We start from the raw sequence: 25,172 nt of genomic DNA, 5'->3' as shown, positions 1-25,172 counted from the left end.
CTATGTTTTACACTGTTTTTTCTTTTATTTTATTTTCTGTTTTTACATGTTATTTTTACTTATTGTGTTCTATTTTATTTGTTGTCATTTTTGTAAAACATTTTTTTGAGTGCTCCTCACACTATTGTATTAATATATTTTGAATACAATATCAGAAAGCACTCTTTTTTGCGGATATAATCGTGTGAGCTGATGAAATGATTATATCTTTTTTTTTCGTTTCTTTTTAAATAAAATTTCATCCTTTTTTCTTTTTTTTTAAAACTGTTATTTGTTATTTTTATACTTATTATTTCCCCCCCCCCTTTTTTCATATGTGTATAATTCTTTTTTGTTTTATCTTCATCTTTAACTTATCTAATGAGTTCTGTTTACTTGCAGCTTATTTATTGTTTTTCTTAACTTTCTTCGTGTTTTCTTGTATTTATTTATTTATTATATCTATATATATATTATTTTTGCTTGTACATTTATTACAAAATATTTTCCTCGTATATTGCCATTACTTTAAATAACCCTTTTATAATTAATAAAAGGTAATTAATTTATTAGATGAAACTCAAAAATTGTTGACAATTTGTTAGGATTTTTGTTTGACATTTTGTTAGGATTCTTTTTTCTTAAATTGATCAAATTTTTGATTTATTTCTCACTCAAATATTAATTTTTAATACTTTAAAACTTTATTTTGGATGACGATTCTAAAAAAGTATACATTAAATGTGGGAATTATGGAACACCCTGTATCTTTATCATGAATAATAAAACAATTTTCCATGATTAAAATCTTTTTCTTAATGATCATTGAATGGTAAGTTAGGTGGATTTAAAAAAGAAATTCATGCTTGTTTGTTTCAAACTCATAAGTTCAATAAACTAACAAAAATATTACTTAAGGAAATTTCTTGCAAGAAATATGAATTTTAAATTTTTAAAAAATATTTTATTTATCCCCGTTTAAGAGCATTTAAATTAGATGATATGTTTAAATTCATTGTTATTTAAAAAGGTATTAAGATAATTTTGAACACAATAAATCAGTAAGGTAAAATAAGTTTCTCTGGAAAATTATAATATAATTTTATAATAATTTAATTACATATTATACAATGTCATAATAACTTAATTTATAATGGCTTAATTTTAACTACATATTTCCATAAAAATAGACAGTAAAAGAAATAATTACATCGAAGTGTTTACAATGTTACATTCAAAAAGTGTTTACAATCAAATATTCATTTAACAAATTTTCATTCATTGAATTATCACCATAATATTGTGAATAAATATGTTATTATCACAGGTAAATTGACTTCACACTTGCCACAGAAGTAAATGATTAGTGCTATCATCACGACCAGCTGCTTCTCCTATACCACCAGACTGATGGAAATTTTCATAACCATCACCCCCACTTATGACTAACAGTTTACAGGCATTATTTGTTGATGCTCGTCGACTCTTTGATTTCACTAATCGAAAAACATACTTTTGAAAGCTCACTTGTTCTAAAACGTATCCAGGAGTCATTTCAACACATGTTAAGAATCTAACATGCCCTGTATGTCCATGGGAAAGACCTAAAAATAGAAATATGCTCTGCTACATATGAGATATCAAAACTGAAAAAGAATAATAACATTTAATAACATTCTGATTCTTGTAACTTAGCAAATTTTCAGACATTTATAGTTTAATATCTGCACTATTATATTGATTTTAGAGCATATAATACTAGGGCTTGAATTCCTTATGTGCAATGAAAACATTAAACTTGAAATTAAACCTATAAATGTATTATAAAAAGTATTGCAGCGACCTGCGCCGGTGTAGCGATTAATGAACATTTTCTAAGAACCCGCTCTCCCTTTTGGCGAGTTCCTCTATTAGTTATGACAACCCAAGCAGAGCATTTTTTTTCTCTCCCTGCAGTACAGTGACTGTTTTCCTCCAGCGTAGTGCATATGCAGTGTTTTCTTCTCCTGGCATTTTCGGCCAGGCTTTTTATGTAGCATTTATTTAATCTTCTTATTTTTTATTAAATGTTGTTAATTGTTATTTTATGGCTGGCATTTTCTTTTAACAATGTTTTATTTATTAATTAATTATTTCTTTTCTTTTTTGCAAAAAACATAAATTATTTTACTTTAATTTATCTCAGTGCATGTGGCCTAACCAGGCGCACTGAAGTATCATTAATCAAAAAGGTAGGGGAAAGTGGGGTTGGTGGGGACATTTTTTTACAAATCTGTCACATTTAATATAATTTTTAATTCATAAAATATTTTTTAACAATAATTTGAATGAATACATGCATTCTGGTATTTATCTGAAATAACAAAGTTGTTTAGTTTTTCAATAATATTTTTCCTTAAAAAAAATGCTGTTTTGTCTATACTATCCTCACCAGAACTTATTCAATAGTCATTCATTACTATGCAGAACGGTATATCTAAAGCCAAAATGAAATCAATTTTAATCTCACTTTATTAGAGAATAAATATTGACATATTTTAATTAAAATTCTAATTTGTAATCGAGTATTTCCCTATACTAAAAAGGACATTGAAAGCAAATCAATACATTAGAAAATCATTATTCAATTCGATTTTATTTCAAAGAACAAAACGAATTTTAAGTTAAATCAATGTTCATAACCATAACTTGATGGGGTAGTAGTCTGAATGGACAACACACGGAATGCATTGGTTAGCCATATTTTCCTTACTGTAGCAATGAAAACAACTCGCAGAAAAGATGATAGTAGCATTCACCAAAATTATGTTTTAGTTTAATGTACCATAAATTCTTCTTTAATTCATCTATATTGAATTATATTCTTTTAACAAACTTGATTAAAATTTCTTCAATCCTTTAAAGATTGAATTAATATAAAGGCTTCGTGCTGCATTTTTAACATGAAATTGAAACCACTAATTGTGATTGCATATAATTCCACAAAATAATTCAAATTTAGAAAATAAATATCATTAAATTTATTGCATTTGCAACAAATTAATATTTCTTCCATTGCAAGATGAATGGTGTCAGTGTGAATACATCCTCACTAGCCCCACCTCCTTGTTTCTACACATTATATAGATCAAAAGTTAGTTTTAAAATAGAATTTTTAAAAAAAACTTATAATGTATAACTTATTGCCACTTTTTGTTGAAATTTTGAAAATTTAATATGTTAATTAAGAGAAAAAATTGAAAGTTACTTTCATACCTTAAAAATGTCTTATTTACAAATTCCTACTAAAGTATTCATCGTCTGATTATGCAACTGCACAAGGAAGTTTGCATCAATGTTACAAATCTATGATATCCCACAGTGGAAATTTGACTAAAGAGCAAGTTCTTCTCCTCAGAAAGTTATTGTCCTCAGTAGCCCCCTTTATCTCCTAAATATTATGCTAATCATATACAGTGAACTCTCACTTATGCACCGGCGTAAGGGGCCAAGAGAAAAAAATGCATAAGTGAAAGAGGCGCATAAGTGAAAAACTTCAAAATTCTAAAACGCAACGTAAATTGCAGTGACAATAAGAATAAATATGTTTCTAAAGATAAAATATCAATATTCATACTGTTTTGGTATTTACTATAACTATACAAAAAAAAAAATAATTTAACATAGCTCAAGACAATTTATTTTCTTACAAAATAATCTTAATACTTGTTTGTATTTGTTTTTGACGACGTATTTCTAAAACAGTTTTTTTCAGTTCATATAAATGTGATAAGGGGGAGTTTCAGAAGCAAAATTAAAATGTAAATAGTCACGAATAGTGTCTAAAGCTTCTAATACTGCTGTGTGATTTGGAGGAACTTAATCATCCTCGTCAGTATCATTCACCACGTTCTAATCGTCCACAAATACTAGTCAGATATAAATGAACAGTTCTTCACAAAAAATTTGAGTTTTATGGGAGGGGGTGAAACATCACAAGATAAATTTCTAAGAAAAGTACTTGACGTCATAATATGCTGCACAATAAGTTGAACCTCCTCTTATTTACTCATGATGTCCATCTGACAACAAGTAAGTGATTGCTGTCTCTTTAATCTTTCCTATTCCAGGTGTCTTCTTTTTCTAGAAAACAGCATGGGAGTAAAACTAACCTCTGGATAAGAGGATGTCTTGGGGTATTATTCACTTTTAGATGCACCTGGATTTCAGCCCCCACCCCTCTAAGAATCTGCAGCTATGATGGAGGAGATAATGATGTAGGGGGTTAAAGAGGGCTGATAGTCTTAGGGTTGCACACCCTTTCGTTTTGGCGCACGAAAGGGACACCCCTTCGGTTAGACGTCCATAGGGGTGACGGACCAGCAATTAAGTGCATAATATATATATATTTAATACACAAATATATATATTTATTTATACATATAATAAAATAAAGAATTAGTGTGTGTGTGTNATAGATAGATAGATAGATAGATAGATAGATAGATAGATAGATATAGATAGATATTAAAATAAAGAATAAGTATGTGTGTGTCTCCAACTGGATTGCTGATGAGCCTTAGGTTCTAAAAATATGACGTTCAACAAACATGAAGCGAAATTAGAACATTATAAAAAAATTACAAAGCCCTATTAACTATTTTTCATTATATTTTTAGTTAAGAGATATTTAAATTGCTATATCAAAGTCTTAACAATAAAGATAAGGTACGATTGCGCGATATTTTTATCATATATAAACTTCAGAGCATGATGACCACATTTTATGTATTTATCTAAATTATTTAAAATCCTTCCTTATCCAAATGCTTTTTTAAATATAAATTCCAGAAAAATATGTTATTAATTGCCAATAATGTTTAATTTCCCCCCCCCCATTCAAATGGAGCTTTTACAGAATTTGTAGAGAAAATTTTTTGATTTCCACACCTGCGCTGTTTCTAACTACTATTTTAGACACAAAAAACTTGCTAAATTATAATTGGTTCTTTTGTTTATTTTCAAATTAAGTAAAAAAATGCTATAATTTATCATTTTGCTATCATTTATAGACACGGTGGTCGCTGTATCTTATTAAAAATATAGCGGTGGTACAGAATATTAAGAAATCGAATAACCAAGTTGATAATTGAATGGTATTTATGTTTTATTTACATTTTATAATTAACAGTAGATTAAATAATTATTTTTATAACTTATCCACAATAGCCCCCTCTCGTGTCTACAGTAGTGGTTAATTTTTTTTTAAACAAAACGATTATTAAAAAAGTATACTTCTAAATTATTACATCATAATATTCGATTTTTTCATTCAAAATGAAGATAAATGTTCGAATTTCAATTAAAAGAATACTACAGGATTTGCACAAAATAATCGAAAGACTTTGATACTAACACATTTTTTGATATTTCTCAGAAAATACTAAAACCCTATGACAAAAAAATTTAGTAATAAATTTGTAACTTATTATTTTGGTTCTTATATGCAATAATTGAACTAAACTTCCCAAACGTAGCTTAAATATTTTTGAAAATACGAACATTTTTATAAAAAATAAGAAAATTTTTAAAAAATTTAAAAAAAAAAAAAACGAATTTTTTGGTCTTGCGTTTTTTTAATAACTTTAAAAAAATTCAATAAAATAAAAAAAAACGTTTGAATAAATTTTAAATTGATTAAAAAATTATTGACATAAAATTTTAAAAAAAATTGTTAAAAACTGCTCCAAATACGTGCTCCAATACTAATTCCATCACACTTTGTTGTCCAGACCATCATTAGTAGGATATTATCATTTGTTAATAAATCTTGTTTAATAGTACAAAATGAAATTTGTGAAAAATCCCTCATAATTTTGAGCTTTCTCTTAAAAGAGTAAGAAAACTACTTAGAAAATTGCTTGAAACTTTTTCATTTTTAAGATATTCAAATCGAACTTAACTTATTAGTTGTCAAATACGATTCACTGTAAAATTAAGATAATTTTTTTTAAAATTTTTTTCTGCACATGCGCTGTATAAAGCAACTACTTTAATTACTCTTATCTGATCAGACAGTAATGACTTCAGATCAGACAGTAATGACATGCAAATGTATGTATTGATGATGTCATGTAATCATACATGACAAAAGAATATTATTTTTTTTTAATTTTAAAAAACGAAATAAGGGAAAAGTCATAAAACTTTTTTGCTAATTGAAAAATTTCTTTCTAATGATTTGTCTTGACAACGAACTTTAATAGTTTGGATTTCTAAGCTAAAATATATAATAACGTTGAAAAAAATTTCAATAAGTATCTTAAACATTGGCTATAGTCAAGATTATCTTCACGATTAAAAAAATATAAATCTTAAAAATGTTAAAACAAAGAAAGAAGAAAAATGAAAGTTGAATAAAATTAAAGCAATCTTAAGCTAAATGATTTCTCCTCTTGGTCCGGTTTAATTTATATGGTTTGAAATCGAAAGTGCGATGTTTAGAAGAGAAAATAAAATTATTCAATTGATAAACAGAAATGTCCACATTTTAAAAGAATTATAAATTATATTTCTGATTGTCGGATAATTTTTTTTTCCTCTATCAGCAGTATTTATAGCTTTAGTGTTCAAATTTTCAAAAATTTATGTTTTAAACTCAAAAATTATTCATGAAAAAAGTTCTCATAAAGTTATTACCACAAATATACTAACTTTGATTATCCTATAAGATTTTTATTAAAAAAATTTATTTAAATTCCGTGTCTATGCTTCCTGCCTCCCGATATTATGGAAACAAATTGTCCTATTCTTAAAAATATATTGTTTTTTTTTTCTAATTAAAGTAGCTTTTATTACTGATAATTATAAAATTTTATGGAATTTTTTAATAAAACTTTTGTATTAAAAATATTTCTTCATTATTTTAATTGTTTAAAATATAAGTTAAGGTTAATTTTTTGTATTAGAACAAAAATTATCTTTGTTTATAAAAATTATTGTTGGTGTGTAAAGGATATTTTCGATGGTTTATTTCAAATAAGGGGGCATAAATGTGTAACGCATTTGGTGTTTGAAGCTTTGCTCTACATGATAAGGTTATCATATAAGATAAGAATAAAATGGAAAATTTAAAAGAAGATTTAATGCATTCTCAACCCAATCTTGTTATTTCCCTGCTTTTTGAATGAATAGTTTTCCAGTCTTTTTTTTTTTTTTTCTTAAGCAACTAAAGCTGTAACACACGCCATTTTTGTCAATGGAAGCAAAGGACTTGAAAAGAATTTCATATCAATAAAATAAATATAATGCTGATTTTAAAGAATCAAGATAAGAATGTCTCTCTTAAAAGTAGAAAGCATTATTGAAACAACAAAAACATCTTTTTTTTTCACAGAATTTTATTTTTTATTGACTGAAAAACTGATTTATTTAAACAAAAATACTTTAAATGGTGACATATTTTCAGTTATTCGTAACAAAACAATGTCTCTAGCTTTTTTATTAAATTAAATGCAATTTTTTTATAAATTAAAGGTTACATCTTATTTTTGAATGAAAACAAAGTGTTTAAAAGCATTAAAAATTCAAAGATCCAATTTAAAAAATTTAATTTTCTTAACTTAAAATATAATAATTTTATTTCCAATCTTACTAATTTTATAAATATAAAATAAGAACAGGTCATGCGCACACAATAAATGGTAAAATCATGAACTAATGTACTATATAAATGAATTTGATGCTTGAACATAAATAAAAAGCAATCTTTGTATGACTATTCATATAAAACTATTGTAACAGCAAATAAATACACTATTTTAATGTGTTAATAAATTCAATGCAAACAATTGCTTACCTCTTCAGAAATTTATTTTACATTTTCCTGTTATCCTTAAGAATGGGTATTATTGATGGCACATTTTATGTTTTAAAAAAAAAGGGAGTAGCAAATAATTTTAATCAGTCTCAACTAAAATTAAATATTATAAATTCAAATAATTGAACAAAATTGAAATTTAACAAAGAGTGATGAACGACTGTCTCAGAAAAAGTCTATTGACAAAATGACTGAAGTAAATGTCAACAAGAGTCATCTCCTTACATCCCTTAAAACATTTGTTTTTCTAGACTATCTGGATAAATGCTTGTTTAAAACAATTTAAGAATAGATATCCAAAAAATAGATTGTTTTGGGAATACGAGTATATGACATTTTAAAACAGGACAAAAGAGCCATAAAACTGATAAAAGGAATTTTAGATTCCTATAGTGTCAGATGAGGTGGCTATTTTTTGGGGAGTCAGGTAACTGTGGGTATTTTCCGTGGGTGGCAGAAAAAAAGGTGTTCAAAATCAAAGGATGCTTTGAAATAAATCTGTTTGTCAATGAAGGATGCATTTTATTGCTCCTTCCAGGGAAGGGAAAAGAGTAGCAATTATTTTAGCTTTTTAAACATTTGTTTTAATTTTTTCTGCATTGCTCTTTTTTAGAGTATGTTGGTTTTAAATTTCTTTAAATAAAATTAGATTAAAAGTAGTTAGATGTAGAAAAAGAATTTAAACAAAAGAGAAGTATATGTCTCAGGGGAGAAAGTTTTCTATTTGGAAAACAACTACGAAGTTGAAATAAAGCATTGTTTCTTTTTCCGAAATTACTAATTCTATTTTAGCACTATTGTATTCTCAAAGCACATTATCCTACTTCTCAATTAAATTTCACAGGAATAAAGTTTTCTATTTGTAAAATAGCTTTAAAGTTGAAAAAAAAGTTAAATGCTAATTTTACTTCAATTCATTTTCACAAATGTCTAAATTTCAAAAGGGGCGAAGTACTTTCTTCATTCCCTCCTTCTAATTTAAGAGGAAAATATAATTTTCAATCAAGAAAGTAGCTTCAAAATTATGCAGAAGAAAATTCCTTTTTTTCTAAAATTACTAATTTTACTTGACTTCTTTTCACGAATGCCTAAATTTCAGAAGATGCGAAGCACAATTTTTGTGATCCTGCAGTAATTCAAGAGGAAATTTTCTATTTGGAAAATAACTTCAAAGAGCAAAAAAATAGTTTTTTTCTTCTAAAATCACAATTTTTACATGACTTTATTTTCATGAATGTCTAAATTTCAGAAGGGGTGATTTAAGAGGAAAATAAAATTAATTTAAAAGGGAAATAAAATTTTCAATTTGGACAGTAACTTCAAAATTCAAAAAAAAAATTTCTTTTTTTCTAAAATTACTAATTTTACTTGACTTTATTTCCGTGGATGTCTAAATTTTAGAAGGGGTCAAGCACATTTCCCCCCCCCTTACTATTTCCTTTTCAAGAGTAAAAGGAAATTTTCTATTTGGAAAATTGATTCATAGATGAAAAAAAAAATTTTTTTTTCTTCTAAAATTTCAATTTTACATGACTTTATTTTCAAAAATATCTTAATTCCAGAAGATGCAAAGCAAATTTTTTGCCTCCTCACATTAGTTTAAGAGGAAAATGAAGTTTTCTATTTGGAAAATTGCTTCAAAGAAAATAAAAGTTTTTTTCTTCTAAAATTACCAATTTCACTTGACTTTATTTTCGCGAAAGTTTAAATTTCAGAAGGGGTGAAGTACATTCTTTATACCCTCACTTTAATTTAAGATGAAAATAAAAGCCTAAATTTGGAAAATAGGTTCAAAATTGAAAAAAAAATTCTTTTTTTTAAAAAAATTACCAATTTTACTTGACTTTTTTTGCAATCGCTGAAATTGAAGAAGATGCAAAGCACATTTTCGCCCCTCACTTCAATTTTAGAGGAAAATAAAATATTCTATTTTTAAAGTAGCTTCAAAATTAAAAAATTTAAAAAAATTTTTTTTTTCTAAAATTGCCAATTTTACTTGATTTAATTTTCGTGAATGTCTAAATTTCAGGAAATGCAAGGCACATTTTTTGCAGTTCTAGAGCAAAATGATTCTAGGAAAAAAGGGTACCTGAAAAAAAGGTCCCGGTAAAAAAGGTACCTGTGTAGGAAAAATTCTGTAGGGGAAAATATTTGAAATGAGAAGATTAGATTGAAGAGCTTTTTGCTGTTTCGTGCATGGTTTTTTTCTTCTTTCTTTTCGTGTCGCGTTTTCAACTAATTAAAAAAGACCAATACTTTCACCTCCAATCACGAATAAACATCCAACACATAAATCCTCCCAACTTCCCCGATTGACTACTTTAAGCCTCACATTAGCAACTTCTTCACAAAATATAATTTAAAATAGAAAATAACACATTTTTCACTTAAAAAAATTACAAAAAAAAAGTATAACATTATTGAAAAATTTCAAAGTATCTTCCCGCTTTAAAAATAATCAAAGAAGAATAAATAAATGAAATAAAATTTTAAAAAAAAGCGTAACACAACCAGCCCATAAGTCCTCCCCCCTTACCCTTCTCCTTACTTCAATGATCTAATCTGAATTATTACAGATAAAAAGAATATTCATTGAAACAGCGAGAAGCATTCATGCTGCCCAGAAAGCGAGTGGGGAAATATTCCTACAGATTTTCCCCATGGGGGTACCTTTTTTACCGGGACCTTTTTTTCCAGGGACCCTTTTTTCCGTACCTTTTTTTTCCAGGGACTTTTTTTACCGGGACCTTTTTTTCCGTACCTTTTTTTCCGGGACTTTTTTTTCCGTCTACCAGCAAAATAGTTTCAAAAATAAGAAAAATAGTTTCTTTTTTTCTAAAATTACCAGTTTTTCTTGACTTTGTTTTTGCAAATATCTAAATTTCGGAAGATGTTTTTTTTGCCCCCACACTTTAATTTCTAAAGAAAATAAAGTGTTCTACATGGAAAATAATTTCAAAGTTGAAAAAAATTTCTTTTTTAACTTACCAGTTTTACTTGACTTTATTTTGCATAAATTCTAGAAAGGATGAAACACATTTTTCTTACCCTCATTCAAAAATAAGAAAAAAATGTAAGTTTCTTTTTTTTGGAAAATAGCTTCAATGTTGAGAAAAAAAATTCTAAAATAAAACTGCCAGTTTTACATGAATTTATTTTTGTGATTGTTGAAATTTCAAAGATGCAGATCCAAAGTCCATTTTTTGCCGTATCACTTTAATTTCGAAAGAAAATGAAGTATTCTAGTTGAAAAAAAAAAAACTTCAAGTTAAAAAAAAAAATTCTTCTTTTACTTTGCCAATTTATTGACTTTATTTTCGCGAATATCTAAATTTCAGAAAGGGAGAATTGCATTTTTTGCCCACTTTAATTTGAGAGGAAAATAAAGTTTTCCATTTGAAAAAATCCTCAAAACTGAAACTCTTTCTAAAATTGCCAATTTTACTTGACTTTATTTTCGCAACTTTATTTTCTAAATTTCAGAAGGGGTGAAACACATTTTTCGCCTCCTCTTTTAAATTTTAGAAGAAAATAATTTTTGCTTTGAAAATAGTTTTAAAGTTAATGTTTTTAATAAAAAAATTTACTTAACTTTATTTTCACTTACGTCAAAATTTCAAAAGGAGTGAGGCACTTTGTTCATCTCCTCATAACAATTTCAGAAGATTATAATGCTTTCTACCTTGAAAATAGAGTCAAATTTATAAAATAAAAAAATATTTTCTCTAATTTGACTTCATTTTACCACTAGTCAAAAGAGACATTGTTCGAACCTTCAATTTAATTTCAGAACAAAATAAAGTTTCCTAGTTTGAGAATAGCTATAAAGTTGAGAAAAAATAGCTTTTTTTTCTTTAAAATTACAAATTTTACTTTAATCTCTCTTGGTGAACGTCTTAATATCAAAAGGAGCAAAGAACATTTTTCTCCACAGACAAAAATTTCAGAGGAATATAAAATTTTCTTTTTTTTTAAAGGAGGCTTTACATTTTTTTTAAAAAATTCTAAAATAAAAATAATAAAATTTTACTTGACTTTATTTTTGAGAGTGTCTAAACTTCAGGAGAGGTGAAACACATTGTTTGCCCCCTCACTTAAATTCCAGAGGGGGCGGGTGTCCCCTCTGCCCCCCTAGTTGGCACGCAACTGTTTAAAATCAAAAATGAGCCAAAATCATTTAATATTTTTTTAACACTATACAGAATAAACTTGTTGAATCAATGTTTCAATAAAATTAAAGAACTCACAGATTTGTCAGTTGTTTAATCATGTATTTGACTCTAATATAAGTTTAAATTCCAAATATTTTTGCTAACCTCTTTCTTTAATAAAAAATAATTCTTAAATGGTAGTGTTAATGTGCATTGATATAATTTTAATTCATTAACCATATTATTAAATAAAGACATGTTTCTAAATTTGTTTAATGACCTCCATAATGAGAAAAATTTAAAATTTGTATTTCAACAATTATTTTTAAACCAAAAAATAATTTACCAAATAAAATACATTTTGATTTTAAGTATTAGAAAATAAGAATCAACTAATTTTTTCTACTTTAATAAAAAATGTATTTATTAATTCATGAATTTAATTAAAAAAATTAATTATGAATATTTAAGTTTATCATTCCCTTTCTTATTGAATTTAAACAAAAAATAATTTTAAAACTAGAGGTAGTCGGACCTCTATAATTTTACACTCGCTTAATTCGTCACTCCGGTTATTTCGACGTTTTTTTTCAAGTCCTGATTGATTTGCATTGGATTCAGTGTTAACAAACTCCGTTTAATGCATCATGGGGAAATTATGAACTCCCGATAAAATAACACTTCAAAGAATGTCTTCACTGAGAAATTGCTTTTCTCCAGTCAACTTTTGCAGAAATTTCCACTTGGCTAATTTTGCCATTCGCACTAGGCAACTGGTTCTTGGAGTTCAGACACTGGAAGCGTTTTTCCCCTGCCCTTTTGTCTCACCCCTCCTTCCACCACCTCTTGCAGAAAGAGTTGCAATAATGCTCCTTATCTCTGAACTTACGAGGGGGTAACGGCAGGGGCGGGGGGAGGGAACAGGTGGCAGAAAACGAGCATCTTGGAATGCGTGCCTTTTCTTCTCTCTCCTGCAAAACTTAGTACGGCGTAGCGGTGCGGTGGTATCTCGAGTCTCTCTAGTCTTTAGTTCAGTGCCATGGCGAGTAAACTTGGTTACAAATCTTGGACATTGGATAAAAAGCTCCAAATGATAAGAGAATTTTAGCAATCTGGAATGTCAAAGGCTGCTTTTGCAAAACGGAAAAGAGTCCCTCGCACAACGTTCATTGCCATTTGATCCTTAAAAGACAAAATTGAAAGTTCTTTGCGTGTTCAGGATGGCGAGAAGAGAAAGAGAATACGTGTTTCGACCTTCGAAGACGTTGAAAATGCCCTTGTTAAATGGTTTAGAATGGCCCGAGCCTAAAACATTCCAATTTCAGGACTTATCTTGAAAGAGAAAGCTTTGCAATTTGAAAACGAACTGGGTGCTTCGGAGTTCTCGGCGAGCAATGGCTGGTTTGAACGGTTCAAAGAGAGACATGGACTTTCCTTCAAAAAGATGTGCGGAGAAGCAACGGCCGTTGATATGCGTCCAGTTGAAGAATGGAAAAATGGTTTCTTAAAAGATGTTCTCCAGTGTTATAACCCTTGTGATGACACCTTGATGAGACAGGTCTCTTTTTTCGACCTGTGCCTGACAAGACTTTGACTTTTCAATCAGAGGACTGCTCAGGTGGGAAGAAAAGCAAACGAGTTACCGTTCTGATAGGAGCAAACACGGATGGTTCCGAAAAACTTAACCTCTGGTCATAGGCAAAAGTGCAAAACCAAGGTGCTTCAAAAATGTGAAGTCTTTGAGTGTATGATATGAAGCAAACTCAAAGTCTTGGATGACCTCCAATGTTTGGAAAAAAACTCTGAAAGAGTTTGACAAAAAATTCCATGTAACAGATCGTAAAGTGGCGTTTGTTGTGGACAATTGCACAACGCATACTGAGGTAAGAAACCTTCAATCAGTGGAGTTAGTTTACATGCCGCCCAATGCCACCTCAGTTTTACAGCACCTTGATCAAGGAATCATTTCCAGCTTCAAGAGACACTATCGGAAACATCTTGTAAGAGACTAGATTAAAGCCATTGGTGAAGGCAGAGAATGGAAACTAAATCTCTTAGATGGCATAAATTACATCCACAGGAGTTGGGCTGATGTGACCAATAAAACCATCAAAAACTGCTTCAGGCCTGCTGGATTTGTTGAAAGTCCAAGCTCGTCAGAAGATGTTAATGATGATGAAGATGATGACGTCCCTTTATTTGAATTGCTCAGGCAACTTAAAGAACGCAACAAAGATGTGATGGATAAAGAAACATACCTTAGAATTGACCAAAATCTCGTGACATCTCCAGAACTAACCGTCTCAGAAATCGCGAACGAAATCCGCGAAAGACATGTTCCAGCATCTGAAGAGAGTGAAAGCGAGGATGAAGTGGAAGATCCTCCTTCCAAAAATGAAGCTCTGCAGTGCATTGAAGTTCTAAGAAAATATTTTTCTTCAATATCTGGCACTGAGGAAGATTTGAACTCTGTGTACAAACTCGAAAAAAGAATTATGCTAAGTAATCCCCTTACCAAACAAACCCGTATTGATGGTTTTTTCATTCCTAAATAAATAAAAGTAAGTATGTAAACCATACTGTTTGTCATTCTACTGATGCTATATTTTAATTGAATTGTTTTAAAGCAAATTCTTTAAAGTTTTTTTTTATTTTAAGAAATTGAAATTTCGCTGCTGTATGTAATAATTGTCAATTTATGGGTATTTTCCCAATTTTTTGATGAACAATGCAACTCAGGTTTATTCGTCACTCCGCTTAATTCGTCAGTTTTTCAGAGGTCCCGAGAGTGTCGAATTAACGAGGTTTGACGTATTTTATTAATATATTTTTAAATAACTTTGCTTGCTGTAGGTGAGTGATATTTATTTTTGGGAAATTCAAGAAGGAAATAGATATTTCAAAACAGTAAAGTGTTCAAATACATGCAGATGTTGCTAATTGATGTGAACTAATGCCAATCCAGTTACCATTCCATTTTAAATAGCCTTAAGTAGTATTTTTAAAAGTATTGAATGAAAAACCTATTTTTAAATACAAATTAATGTAATTACATTATTTACGTTTATATACCAATATAATATACAGAAATATATAATATATACATTAATATGGTTTATACATTAATTTACGCAAATACTCTAATTAAATTAGCTAGCCATGGTAAACCATTGACAATTCAAAATGCGCATGCATCATCACATCTGATCACTGAAAATTTTGAGATCGATTGTTAGTCAGCTGTTAGGTTTTTAGTAGATCACCCCTGGTCTTTGTATTGCTCAGTAATGAATATGTCTATGAGTAGACTGGATGGATCGTGGGGGTAGTTTCCATTAAATGATTTTGCAGTAATTCTTACATTTATAATGACATACACAAGGTCAGTTATACCCAATCTTTTTCTTCATTCAAATTTTAAACAAAACATTTGGAAGAGAATAGTAATAAATTGAAACAAAAATAGCATACCAGAAACAGTAGGAGAGTCTTCTACAATTGTAGTAGATGAAGTTAGATGAGGAAGAGGGAAAGTAAGAATGACTCCGGCACTAGTACCAACCCAAAGAATATCCTTAGAAGCTAGCATGGCTGTAACCCTTAAACAGGCTGATTTGTGTTGCTTGATTATATCATCTGTTTCTAAAAAGATTGAAAAAAGGTGAGAGCTTAAATAACAATGAACATAAAAATAATGAAAATCATGTAAAGAAATGTTATTGTATGGTATTTTTAAGAGAATTTTTGAAACTTTTTTTCTTTTACCATCATGTTGCTTTTTCCTGAAAATATAATATTGTAAGAAAGAAGGAAATTTTTCATTTTTAAAATTTTTCTTTAAAAATGTAACATTTTATTCATGATTTTTTCATGAGTTTTTATTCATGAACTTTTTATTAAGGTTTTGCATTTTCAAGGTTTCACATACTTTTTTTCCTTAAAAAAACATGTCTTCCTTCTTTTCTTTTATCCGCATTTATATCATAACAAAAAAAATTTTAAGAGCGTTTTTGATAGAAATTTTTTATTTTTGTTTTTTCTTGAAAATGTGGTAACATGGAAAACTGAGACTTTTTTAAAGTTTTGACATCAGAATGAAGAACGATTTTTTTTACAGATAAAATATTGTTTTTATTAATGCTTTTATTAAGGCCCAGTATTTTTTTAATGTATTTTTGTCTTTCTTTATTAAATTGACGTTTTATCTCTACTTTTTCCTCAAAAATGATAACATACGAAAAATGAAACTTTCATCATAAATGTTTTGATGCAAGAGCTAAGAACGATTTTTTTAGTTTTTCTTTTCTTCTTATTTTTAATAAATGTTTGTTCTTATCGACGATTATGGGTGCTGCATTTTTAAAAAACATTTCTGAAACTTTCTTTATTGTCATTTTTTCAAAAAGTAGTTTTTTAATCGCTTTTTAAAATAGTAACAGATTTTAAGAAAATGGTTAAGGACTAACAGTTACTCATCTACTAAAAAGAAATGGGCAAACAAACGGTATATCCCCTAAACTTATAAAATCCATAGCAGGAAAGTCAGGTATGAGATAGTCAGAAAGTAAAAAAGAGGAAATCCAAGAATGATATATATATANTATATATATATATATATTATATTTAACTGTAAGTAAACTAAAAATATACTAGATATCACATATCATTTATATAAAATTTTATTAAAAGGTTGATTTGAACGGTTTTCAAAAAACAGAATTAACCCAGAAAAAGATCATTGAAATAAAAAATTTATAAAAAAGTGTGAGTTATTAAGAGAAAAAAAATATACTATTTTTAGAATTACATTTAGTAAAATATTTGCTGCATACAATTTTATTCGTTAATAAAAAGATTAATGAAAGTTAAAGAATACTATTTCTCTAATAACATGAGAAAACTGTGATTGCATTATTCCGATCATTGGATACCCTTTGTTCATTTTTTTTGCTCTTGGATACATTTTTATAAGGTCGCCATAAATTACAAAAGGTGTCTAAATTAATTTTTGTCCCTTCGTCGGCCAATGGGTTAAATTGGTTTTTAATTCCAACCAATATACCTTTTCTAGAACAATACAAAATCCCTTTCTTTCTTCAGTATTAATATTTTATAAAAATTGCTGCCAAAAAAGTAGGAAGCAGTAGTTATATATAAGTTATCTATAAAAAGAATATAAAATTGCCTTAAAGTAATTTAATGTAAAACTATTAAAAATACACTCTGAAAATAAAAATAAAAAACTCAGTCTGTAAAACAATCAATTCCATTACTTCAAAAATTATCTTCTTTGTTTTTTGTTATATCATCTCACGATACTTTTTATTAATACTTATGTTATGATTTTTCCATAACTCATAGAATTCTTTACTTAAGATAATAGTGTCGAATTTAATCTTATCGATTTAGTTGGTCTAGTCGAAAAGTGTGAACGTATGAAAACCTAGAGTAATGACATTACCACAGACCAATCCTAAAAATTTCCTTTTATATAAAGTTGGAAAAATAAACTGCATTGTTAAATTAGCGTGAAATGAGCAGATATTATTAAATTTCCCTCTGTTAGAAAATTGAGAGGGCCACTGACACCACCACTGTTTTGGGGTTTTCAACTTAACGTTACATTTTGTTAAACACTATAAGATTTAGAAACTTCAAATTACGAAGATATGTAGGAAATTGTACGGAGATTAAAATGAAATAAGAAAGCATTCGATATTTAATTCAAGAATTTTTTACTCTTAAACTTGTTGGAAAAATAACATGTGGGCTGCTCTATAGCAGCGAAAATGCAGCTTCAGAAGTTAAATTTGGTATGCTGAAAAAGCCAAATTTGTCTATAAACGAAACATAACCTTTTTTTCCTTTCTGAAATACTTATTTGCTTGAAAGTTATTGCAATTTAAAAGGTTCTTTCTATTTTTTTCCCTAACTAATAAATATTTATTGATTGTTGCAGAAAAATTTATCATTTACGCGATTTTCATAATATCCCTCTTAATATCAAAAATAACGAAAAGAAAGAAAAAAAAAAATATTATATAGAAAAAAGATTAGGTGTTGACAAATAATAAAATTTCGACATTTCAGATCGAAATGTGAAAATATATATTGAATAAAGAGAAATAAGAATTGTTTCCAATATGATCTGTTAACAAGAAAAATTTCTTCTAATTTGTTTATTCCTTTTATTGTGTCGTAAATTCGGACTTTCTAAATGTTATTTTTTAAGTACAGTAACTCATTATTCAAATCCAGCTATCCTTTATATTTTTTTACTATTAACATAGCAATATAATCTGCTTAAATAATAGTATAATAATTATATATTTTCTAAACAAAATGATTTTTAATAAACTTTTCAGGAAAAAAAAACTTTTAAGAAAAATGTGGAAGGACGGTTTATGCCCAATGAGAGTTCTGAGGAGAAAAAAACGAATTTGCGAGCTTGCATGAACTGCTTTTCCACAGAACATCTTCAATGCGTAATAACTCTCGGCGAGAACCGTGTTTCCTTGTTTTCCATTTGTCAAAAATTAGTAATCCTTAAAATGCAACCGCTAGCAATCCAATCGTAATTTTGATTCAAAAAAATGGACGGAAATGATTCTTACTAGATCTTCAATGATGATTGAGAAACAACTACAAGAATTGTTGAGCGTAGCGAACAGGTGATGGAGCCTCCATGTAGAAAACAAGGATGCTCTAAAATAAATTGTGTCGAGCAACTATGTATTATTTGTAAGCGTATAATACATATTTAAAATCGTCTCTAAAAGGGACTGTAGAAGCTGATCAATTGATAACAATTAATCTGCTGCACTCAAGGTATAAATTATCGGCCCTATCTGAAAGACATTTTTTTAAAATTAAATATTTGTATGTATGAGAAATATGGCGTGTTTTTGAATTTTTTTTAATTGAAATTAAACTTTAACCGGATTTCAATAAATTAATTCTAAAAGAACTGCGCTCATTAAAAAAGAGGTAGGAAAATGATTCATTAGATTCGTTTTGTACTATGAAAATTGTCCTGTTATCGGTGGCATGAAATACTATTTCATTTTTCACCTATTTATAGTTAAAAGAGCTCCACAAAGTTCTAATTACAAAATCATATTAATTCCTCTAAATAGTTATACCTTTTCTAAAAGATTTACTTGCTAATTGACCGTAAATTTAAAACTATACCAACAGTTTTATTGGGCAAACAGATAAAATATCGGTACTCTTAACATTATTTTTATATTTCAGCCATATTTCTGCTATTAATTCCTGAGATATAAAACAAAGCACAATTTTAAAAGTTGTTAACCCAAAAACCCTTGTGGGAAAAAAACAATGTTTTTAATGCATGTATAGGAAACATTTTTGCAAATAACCTTTAAAAATGATTAAATGTGTGTTTATTATTTTGTATTGTCACTGTAAGTAATGTTTCATTCATTTTTCTACAACTAGGGAACATTACTAGGGAATGAGTAAGTTTTCACAAAATGTATTTTTATTTGAATATTATATCGACTTCGTAGGAAAAAAAATTGGTAACTTTTTTTAAATCATGTTATAACTTTTGTATTTTTTCCAGTTTATTCAGTATTTATATTATCATTCGAATTGATGTGATGAATTTGAGTATAAAGAAAGATTGAAACAGAGAAATTTAATACGAAATTCAGAGGCCTACGAAAAACTTGGGAGAAAAAAATTTGTTGACAAAAATAATTTAGCTTTAAAAACAACAAGTGTATTTTGCACAAAATTATGAAGATACATTGCAGATAAAGTTCGGTATTGCAAATAAAGTTCGATAAACAAATTTGTAAATTAAAATCCATATTAATAAAAATGTAAAAAAAAAAATATGCAAGAAAATTTTAGCATATATTTTGAAAAGAAGGGAGGAGTGGGGGAAGGGCCCAAAAACGGCTATGCCTAGGGCCTAGGAAAGGTATAATGCGGCTCTGAGGGGAGTTATGGATTTCAGTTTCAATTAGCGGTTGAGATATATTAAACTGGGTCAAATCCTCAATGTTCCATATGCTACATTCATTTGTGGTTGTTAAAAATTTATTTCCTCTTAATGATTCGTTAAATTTGACCGATCGCTCTTTAATTACATTATTTTTATTGACATCATATATTCTATTAGCGCGCCTTTCTTTAGAATAACACACGAAAATCCCACGTTTTCCAGGAACATAAAATTTTTTTCGGAATTGTTTAGGTATATGAAAAGAAACGACGTATCCAAATACTTTTAAGTAGTTAAGTTTAGGTCCTTTTCCTGACCATATTTCAATAGGAAGATTTTGTTTATTTTAACGTGGTGTAATAATAAATGTGAGTGCTAAAATCAAAATTTTGATGGTAACTCACTTTCATATAATAATGTCCCAGCCCTTTCTACTAATACTCTTATTACTCGCTCAGCGTGTCCATTTGACCAAGGATTATACGGTACTGTTTTTCATGTATGATCCTGTATTTTTCTAGAAAACTATCAATCTGGTTATTAACAAACCGTTATCTGTTCTGAATCTTTTGATTTTCTTATTCATTGCATTTTCATATCTTTCCTTAAGCATACAAAACATTTAAAATACTTTATGTTTACGCTTCAAAAAAAGTACATCCTAGAAAAATCATCCACCAGAACTAAAATATCTTGAAGTCCCTAATGAATCACAATTTATTGGGCCTACTAGGTCCGAATGAATTAACTCTAATACAGAATTACTATGTGCAATATTAATTGTTGGATGACGCTTATGGGTTACTTTACTCATGTCACAAGATTCACAATGATAATTTTCAAAATCTTTAAAATTTATGCTAAGGACATTTTGCATTTTAACCATGTATTGTGGATTTAAATGAAAAAGTCTTTTATGCCAAATATTATAAGTATCCAAATTACTTACTTCATTACATTCTAACTCAGAATTATTTACATCTTTATAATCAAAAAATTTAGGTGAAACATTATTACAAGGTTCATTGAAATTTCAAAACGATTGTTTACTTTTACAGCTTTTAAAATAATGTGACTGTCATTATTAAAATATCATTACCATTAGATTCATGCCCGGCTGGGCGCATGTGCGGGTGTTCGGATCGCGACCCCCTCGTCTGAGCATTCGCGGTGGCGGGTAATTTCCACCGTGTGCCCGAATTTGGGCGGATCGGATAAACTATTTCTTACCATTAGATTCAATTTTATAACCTTTATCAATTAATTTAGATACTGAAATTAAATTGTTTCGTAAATCTTCTACATATATAACATCATATATTGCTAGATTTTTTCTGCAATTATCAACTGTTGTAGTAGCTTTTACAATAGCAATACCTTTAGAAATTCAATTTGCTTTCTTGCCTGCTAACTGTATTATTCCATTAACATGATTTATGTTTTCAAAAAAGTTTAAATCTTTTACCATGTGTGAAGCAGCACCAGAATCCAGAATAAAAACAGTTTTGTTTTTACCTGCAGCACTAGAATTTACGTGATGTTGTTTTTCTTCGGTGGTAAGTGCAAAATTTTTTCACTAGAATGTCTATCTTGATTTTCAAATGCACAATGAGCATTATTGTTTTTGGTTTTGTTCATTCTCGATTTATAGTTCGAAATTCTTCTTATTTCTAGAGATGTTGTTTGGTTTTGATTTCCATCGTTCTTGGTTCGGAAATAGCAGTCTTTAACTAGGTGATTCGTTTTAGGGAAGATGAAACATTTCTTGGTGCTTCTATTTTCATATTTATGTTTTACTCCGAATGCTTCTGTTCTTCTACGAATATAATTTTTTAATTTTGATCTTCTCTCTTCTTATTATTTCTTCTTCTCTCAGTATTTTATCCATTTGTTTTTCACATTGGGTTTTCAGGATTTCTCTTATTCTTGAAAACTTTCCTCGTAAACCTCTAACTGTATAAAAAACAAGTTCTCTTTCTCAAATTTTCAGTCCTAGTAATGAACATTTCGTTTGAAGTCCATGTGATCTTGCAATATAGTCTGAAACATTTTCTTTCATTTCAAGAATTTTTACTTCGTTACTTGCATCGATTTTGCGATCTTCGGTTTTGCCAGTAAATGTGCTTTGAATATTTTGACATAGAATTTTTGCATTAGTTTTGTTAGCGAACTGAAGACTTTGGTCGTCACAAAGCGAAAGTTGAATGTATGCTACAGAATCATCATTGTTTAGTGTCCATTGTTCTCGCAATTTTGGATCAATGGGGGGTTCTTCAGTAAGCACATTTGCAATCTTCTTGAGTGTTAGCAAAGCCTTAACTTTAATACACCACTGATAGAAGGTGTCACTGTTAAGCAGTAGAATACTCGGCAGATCCCTATTCATTTTGGAATCTAAACTATGAAATCACGGCGAAACTTAGTGAAACTTTTTAATGTGTCATAATTTTAAAAAACCACGGCTGTGCTGCCAACTGTTATCCGTATAGAGTGAGATTCAGACAAAAAGTAAAGGTATATTTACAAAAAGCAGACAAATACATGCAAATTTAAAAAGAATGCCATCTGGCGGTATTAAGAAGAAAAGTCTTCAAAGCAATCCTTCCCTGGGAATGACAACAACTTGTAACCAAACTAATGGACTTTATTCAGAAACAATTTTTGTGTGTATGAATAAACTAATGCAGCATGTGGTCAACATGGCATAATAATCCATTTGAGACATTCCACAATTTAACTACCAACATTTAAAAACTTAAAAATTATTATTGTCAAGTGTATTTCCCTAATTTTTAGAAAAGCCTATATAAATACCTGATAATGTCTTAGAAACAACTGGTGAGACATTGACATCCAAAAGTGGTGAGTATGAAGTAGCATGATAAAGTCTAATAATGGCACTATGATGGAGAGTAAGCCAAACCCCTAATCCTGACGTTACCATGCAGCTGATAAACCGTGTTGCATCATTACACACAGCAAAAGAATGCTAAAAGAGAACAGTTGTACTATTATTCAATATCTAAAATTAGCCTTTTAACAGAAATTGTAAAGATTTGCAATTAAAATAATATTGAAAAAAGAATGATGTACTTTTCATCACCTATACATGATGTGCATTTAATTTTAGCATTAAACAAGGGCAGATGATTTAAAAAAGCATAGTAAAATGCTTAATATTTTGGAAAATTTACTTATAAAAACTTAGATATCCCTAAGGATAAGGCGCAAATAAAGCATAGAGATGAAAATACTATAGTTTTGGTTCTTCAAACAAGAACCTTCCTCTGTGTTTAGACTCTGAGGAAAGTTCTCGTTTAGAGAACTAAAAGTATAGTATGTCCATTTCTGTACTTTATTAATGTTTTATTCATATTTTCCCCTTTAGTATAACTCTCATGTTCCTGTTTCTAGAATACAAGCAGCTATTCTCAAAATTCATAAGAGGTTAAAACTATAACAGAGGAAGAAAGACTTTTAATGAATGAAAAATTAGAGAAAATTCAGCCATTCTAATATTCAAAGACTAAGTAGTTCGCTGGATTCTGAATAGCTTACATTGCCATCAAAACATTCACATTATAACAGAACATTCCAACTCCAAACCTGATATAAAAATTCTCTCTTAACTGAGACTTCTGACTATGCCTTATGCTTACTCTTCTCCTAGATTTTTGACTAAGATTCCCAGTCAAGGATAAAGATTTTAGAGCACGATTCATAAAATATATGGTGCAATGATGCTTCCTCCTGAAGAATTTCTATTAGAACAAATTTTTATTTTTGCATATTCCTCAATCATTATGAAAATTCATATGGGGTATACTTTTTTTTGTCAGTTTGATGTTTACCTTGTGATCAGTCTTCTTTTTTTGACAAAAGTTTAATCTTGCTACTTTATGATGAGATTTCAGACTTCGAGCACTCTTAATTTTAAAATGCAATGTTAGAATTCAGCATTATTGCCTAAAGAGCTGTCTCTTTTGAGAGATCAAGGTTGAGTTACTTTCAGACTTGAAGAACAGATATCAATTTATTTTATAGTGTTTGAATAATTCTTCCTTCTTCCTGAAGAAAAAACATCCTGTATGTTTAACTCAACCCTTAATTGAGCTGCTTGGTCAAAATATTTTTAATTTCACCAACTGAATGAAATATCATTTTAGAAAAGTATTTATATTTTTCACTTATACTCTGAAAGATGGTCATTTGACTTTCTGCTTGAGGTCAAAGAGTTAAGTTCCACAAAGTTGGATGAAAAATTGAAATTTCAACTTAAAAGTCAGATCTGGATATCAAAATAAATGCAGGATATGCATAATTCTGCAATGGTGATTTTTTTTTCCAAATTTGTTTACAACAGCAGTAATCAAAGTGAAAATAAAAAAATTTGTAGATTCATATAAATTTGCAAACAGTCTTTTTTAGGAAAATATAATAAATTATGTGAAACTTATATTTGTGCTAGATTTGCACATTTTATAAGGGTATATATATATTTTTTCTCACTCGCTTTGCATACATTTTACTTTGACTTATATTAGTTGTAAGTTAAGTAACTATCAAAATATGAAAAATTTTAAAAACCATACTTTCCAAACAAATTAAAAAGAAGAAAATATTCTTGCCACCTCATCCTTAAATGAAAAATTAAAGGAAATTTTTGGTGCTAATAATATATTTTGAAAGTGATGCGCCCACATTTCTCATTTTATATGTAACAAATACAAAATTATGTCCTCATTTTCCCAGTACTTGAAAAAAATATTATTTTAGAAACACTTCTTTTTTCTTGTTTTCTTCATTTTACTTTTTTATTACAGGGTGCGTAGCCAAATTATTCAACAAAAAATAAGCACCTTTTAAGCACTTTTCAAGCATTCAAAAAATATTTTTAAGCACTTTAAAAAAATATGATAATTAGGCATGGTTGGAAAGTGTTTGATAATTGTCGGTTCTATCTTGTTTTAACCGTCATGTTAAAAAAAAAAACCTTTTGGCATTGTTTTTGACAGTTGTAAAAAATAATGAAATTTTAAATCATGTAAAATGAATGGCATTTTCATGCGCTTCGGACTGATAATACGCCGAAATAGATTGGGGTTGAATGAATTGTGAAACGTTGAATAGAACAATATGAACTGTGTCTTTTTGCATAATTCGTAGCAAAAATCAACATGGTAAAGGAAAAACCTCGTTTTGAAAAACG

At 28.6% G+C, this 25,172-nt stretch overlaps 1 protein-coding gene and 1 non-coding gene across 4 annotated transcripts in view; both read right to left on the bottom strand.

Moving 5' to 3' along the window:
- Window positions 1-1,055: 1,055 nt before the first annotated feature.
- The window catches only part of LOC107452153 (rho guanine nucleotide exchange factor 17), a 264,039-nt gene continuing 239,922 nt past the window's right edge, over window positions 1,056-25,172 (bottom strand). For all 3 annotated transcript variants that reach the window (XM_071187520.1, XM_071187521.1, XM_071187522.1), the window contains 3 exons: window positions 22,778-22,952; window positions 15,460-15,630; window positions 1,056-1,583 (listed from right to left, as the gene is read on the bottom strand). In XM_071187520.1, the coding sequence (XP_071043621.1) occupies window positions 1,318-1,583; window positions 15,460-15,630; window positions 22,778-22,952 (612 nt within the window). In that variant the 3' untranslated portion in view covers window positions 1,056-1,317. The remainder of the gene's footprint in view (window positions 1,584-15,459; window positions 15,631-22,777; window positions 22,953-25,172) is intronic.
- On the bottom strand, window positions 23,156-23,292 carry LOC122270792 (small nucleolar RNA snoR137). Its single transcript, XR_006225996.1, has one exon. It is a non-coding gene; the product is annotated as a small nucleolar RNA snoR137 (small nucleolar RNA).

This window comes from Parasteatoda tepidariorum, chromosome X1 (genome assembly GCF_043381705.1).
Source record: "Parasteatoda tepidariorum isolate YZ-2023 chromosome X1, CAS_Ptep_4.0, whole genome shotgun sequence".
Taxonomy (NCBI): Eukaryota; Metazoa; Arthropoda; class Arachnida; order Araneae; family Theridiidae; genus Parasteatoda; species Parasteatoda tepidariorum.
This window is presented reverse-complemented; position numbering and strand designations above follow the sequence as displayed.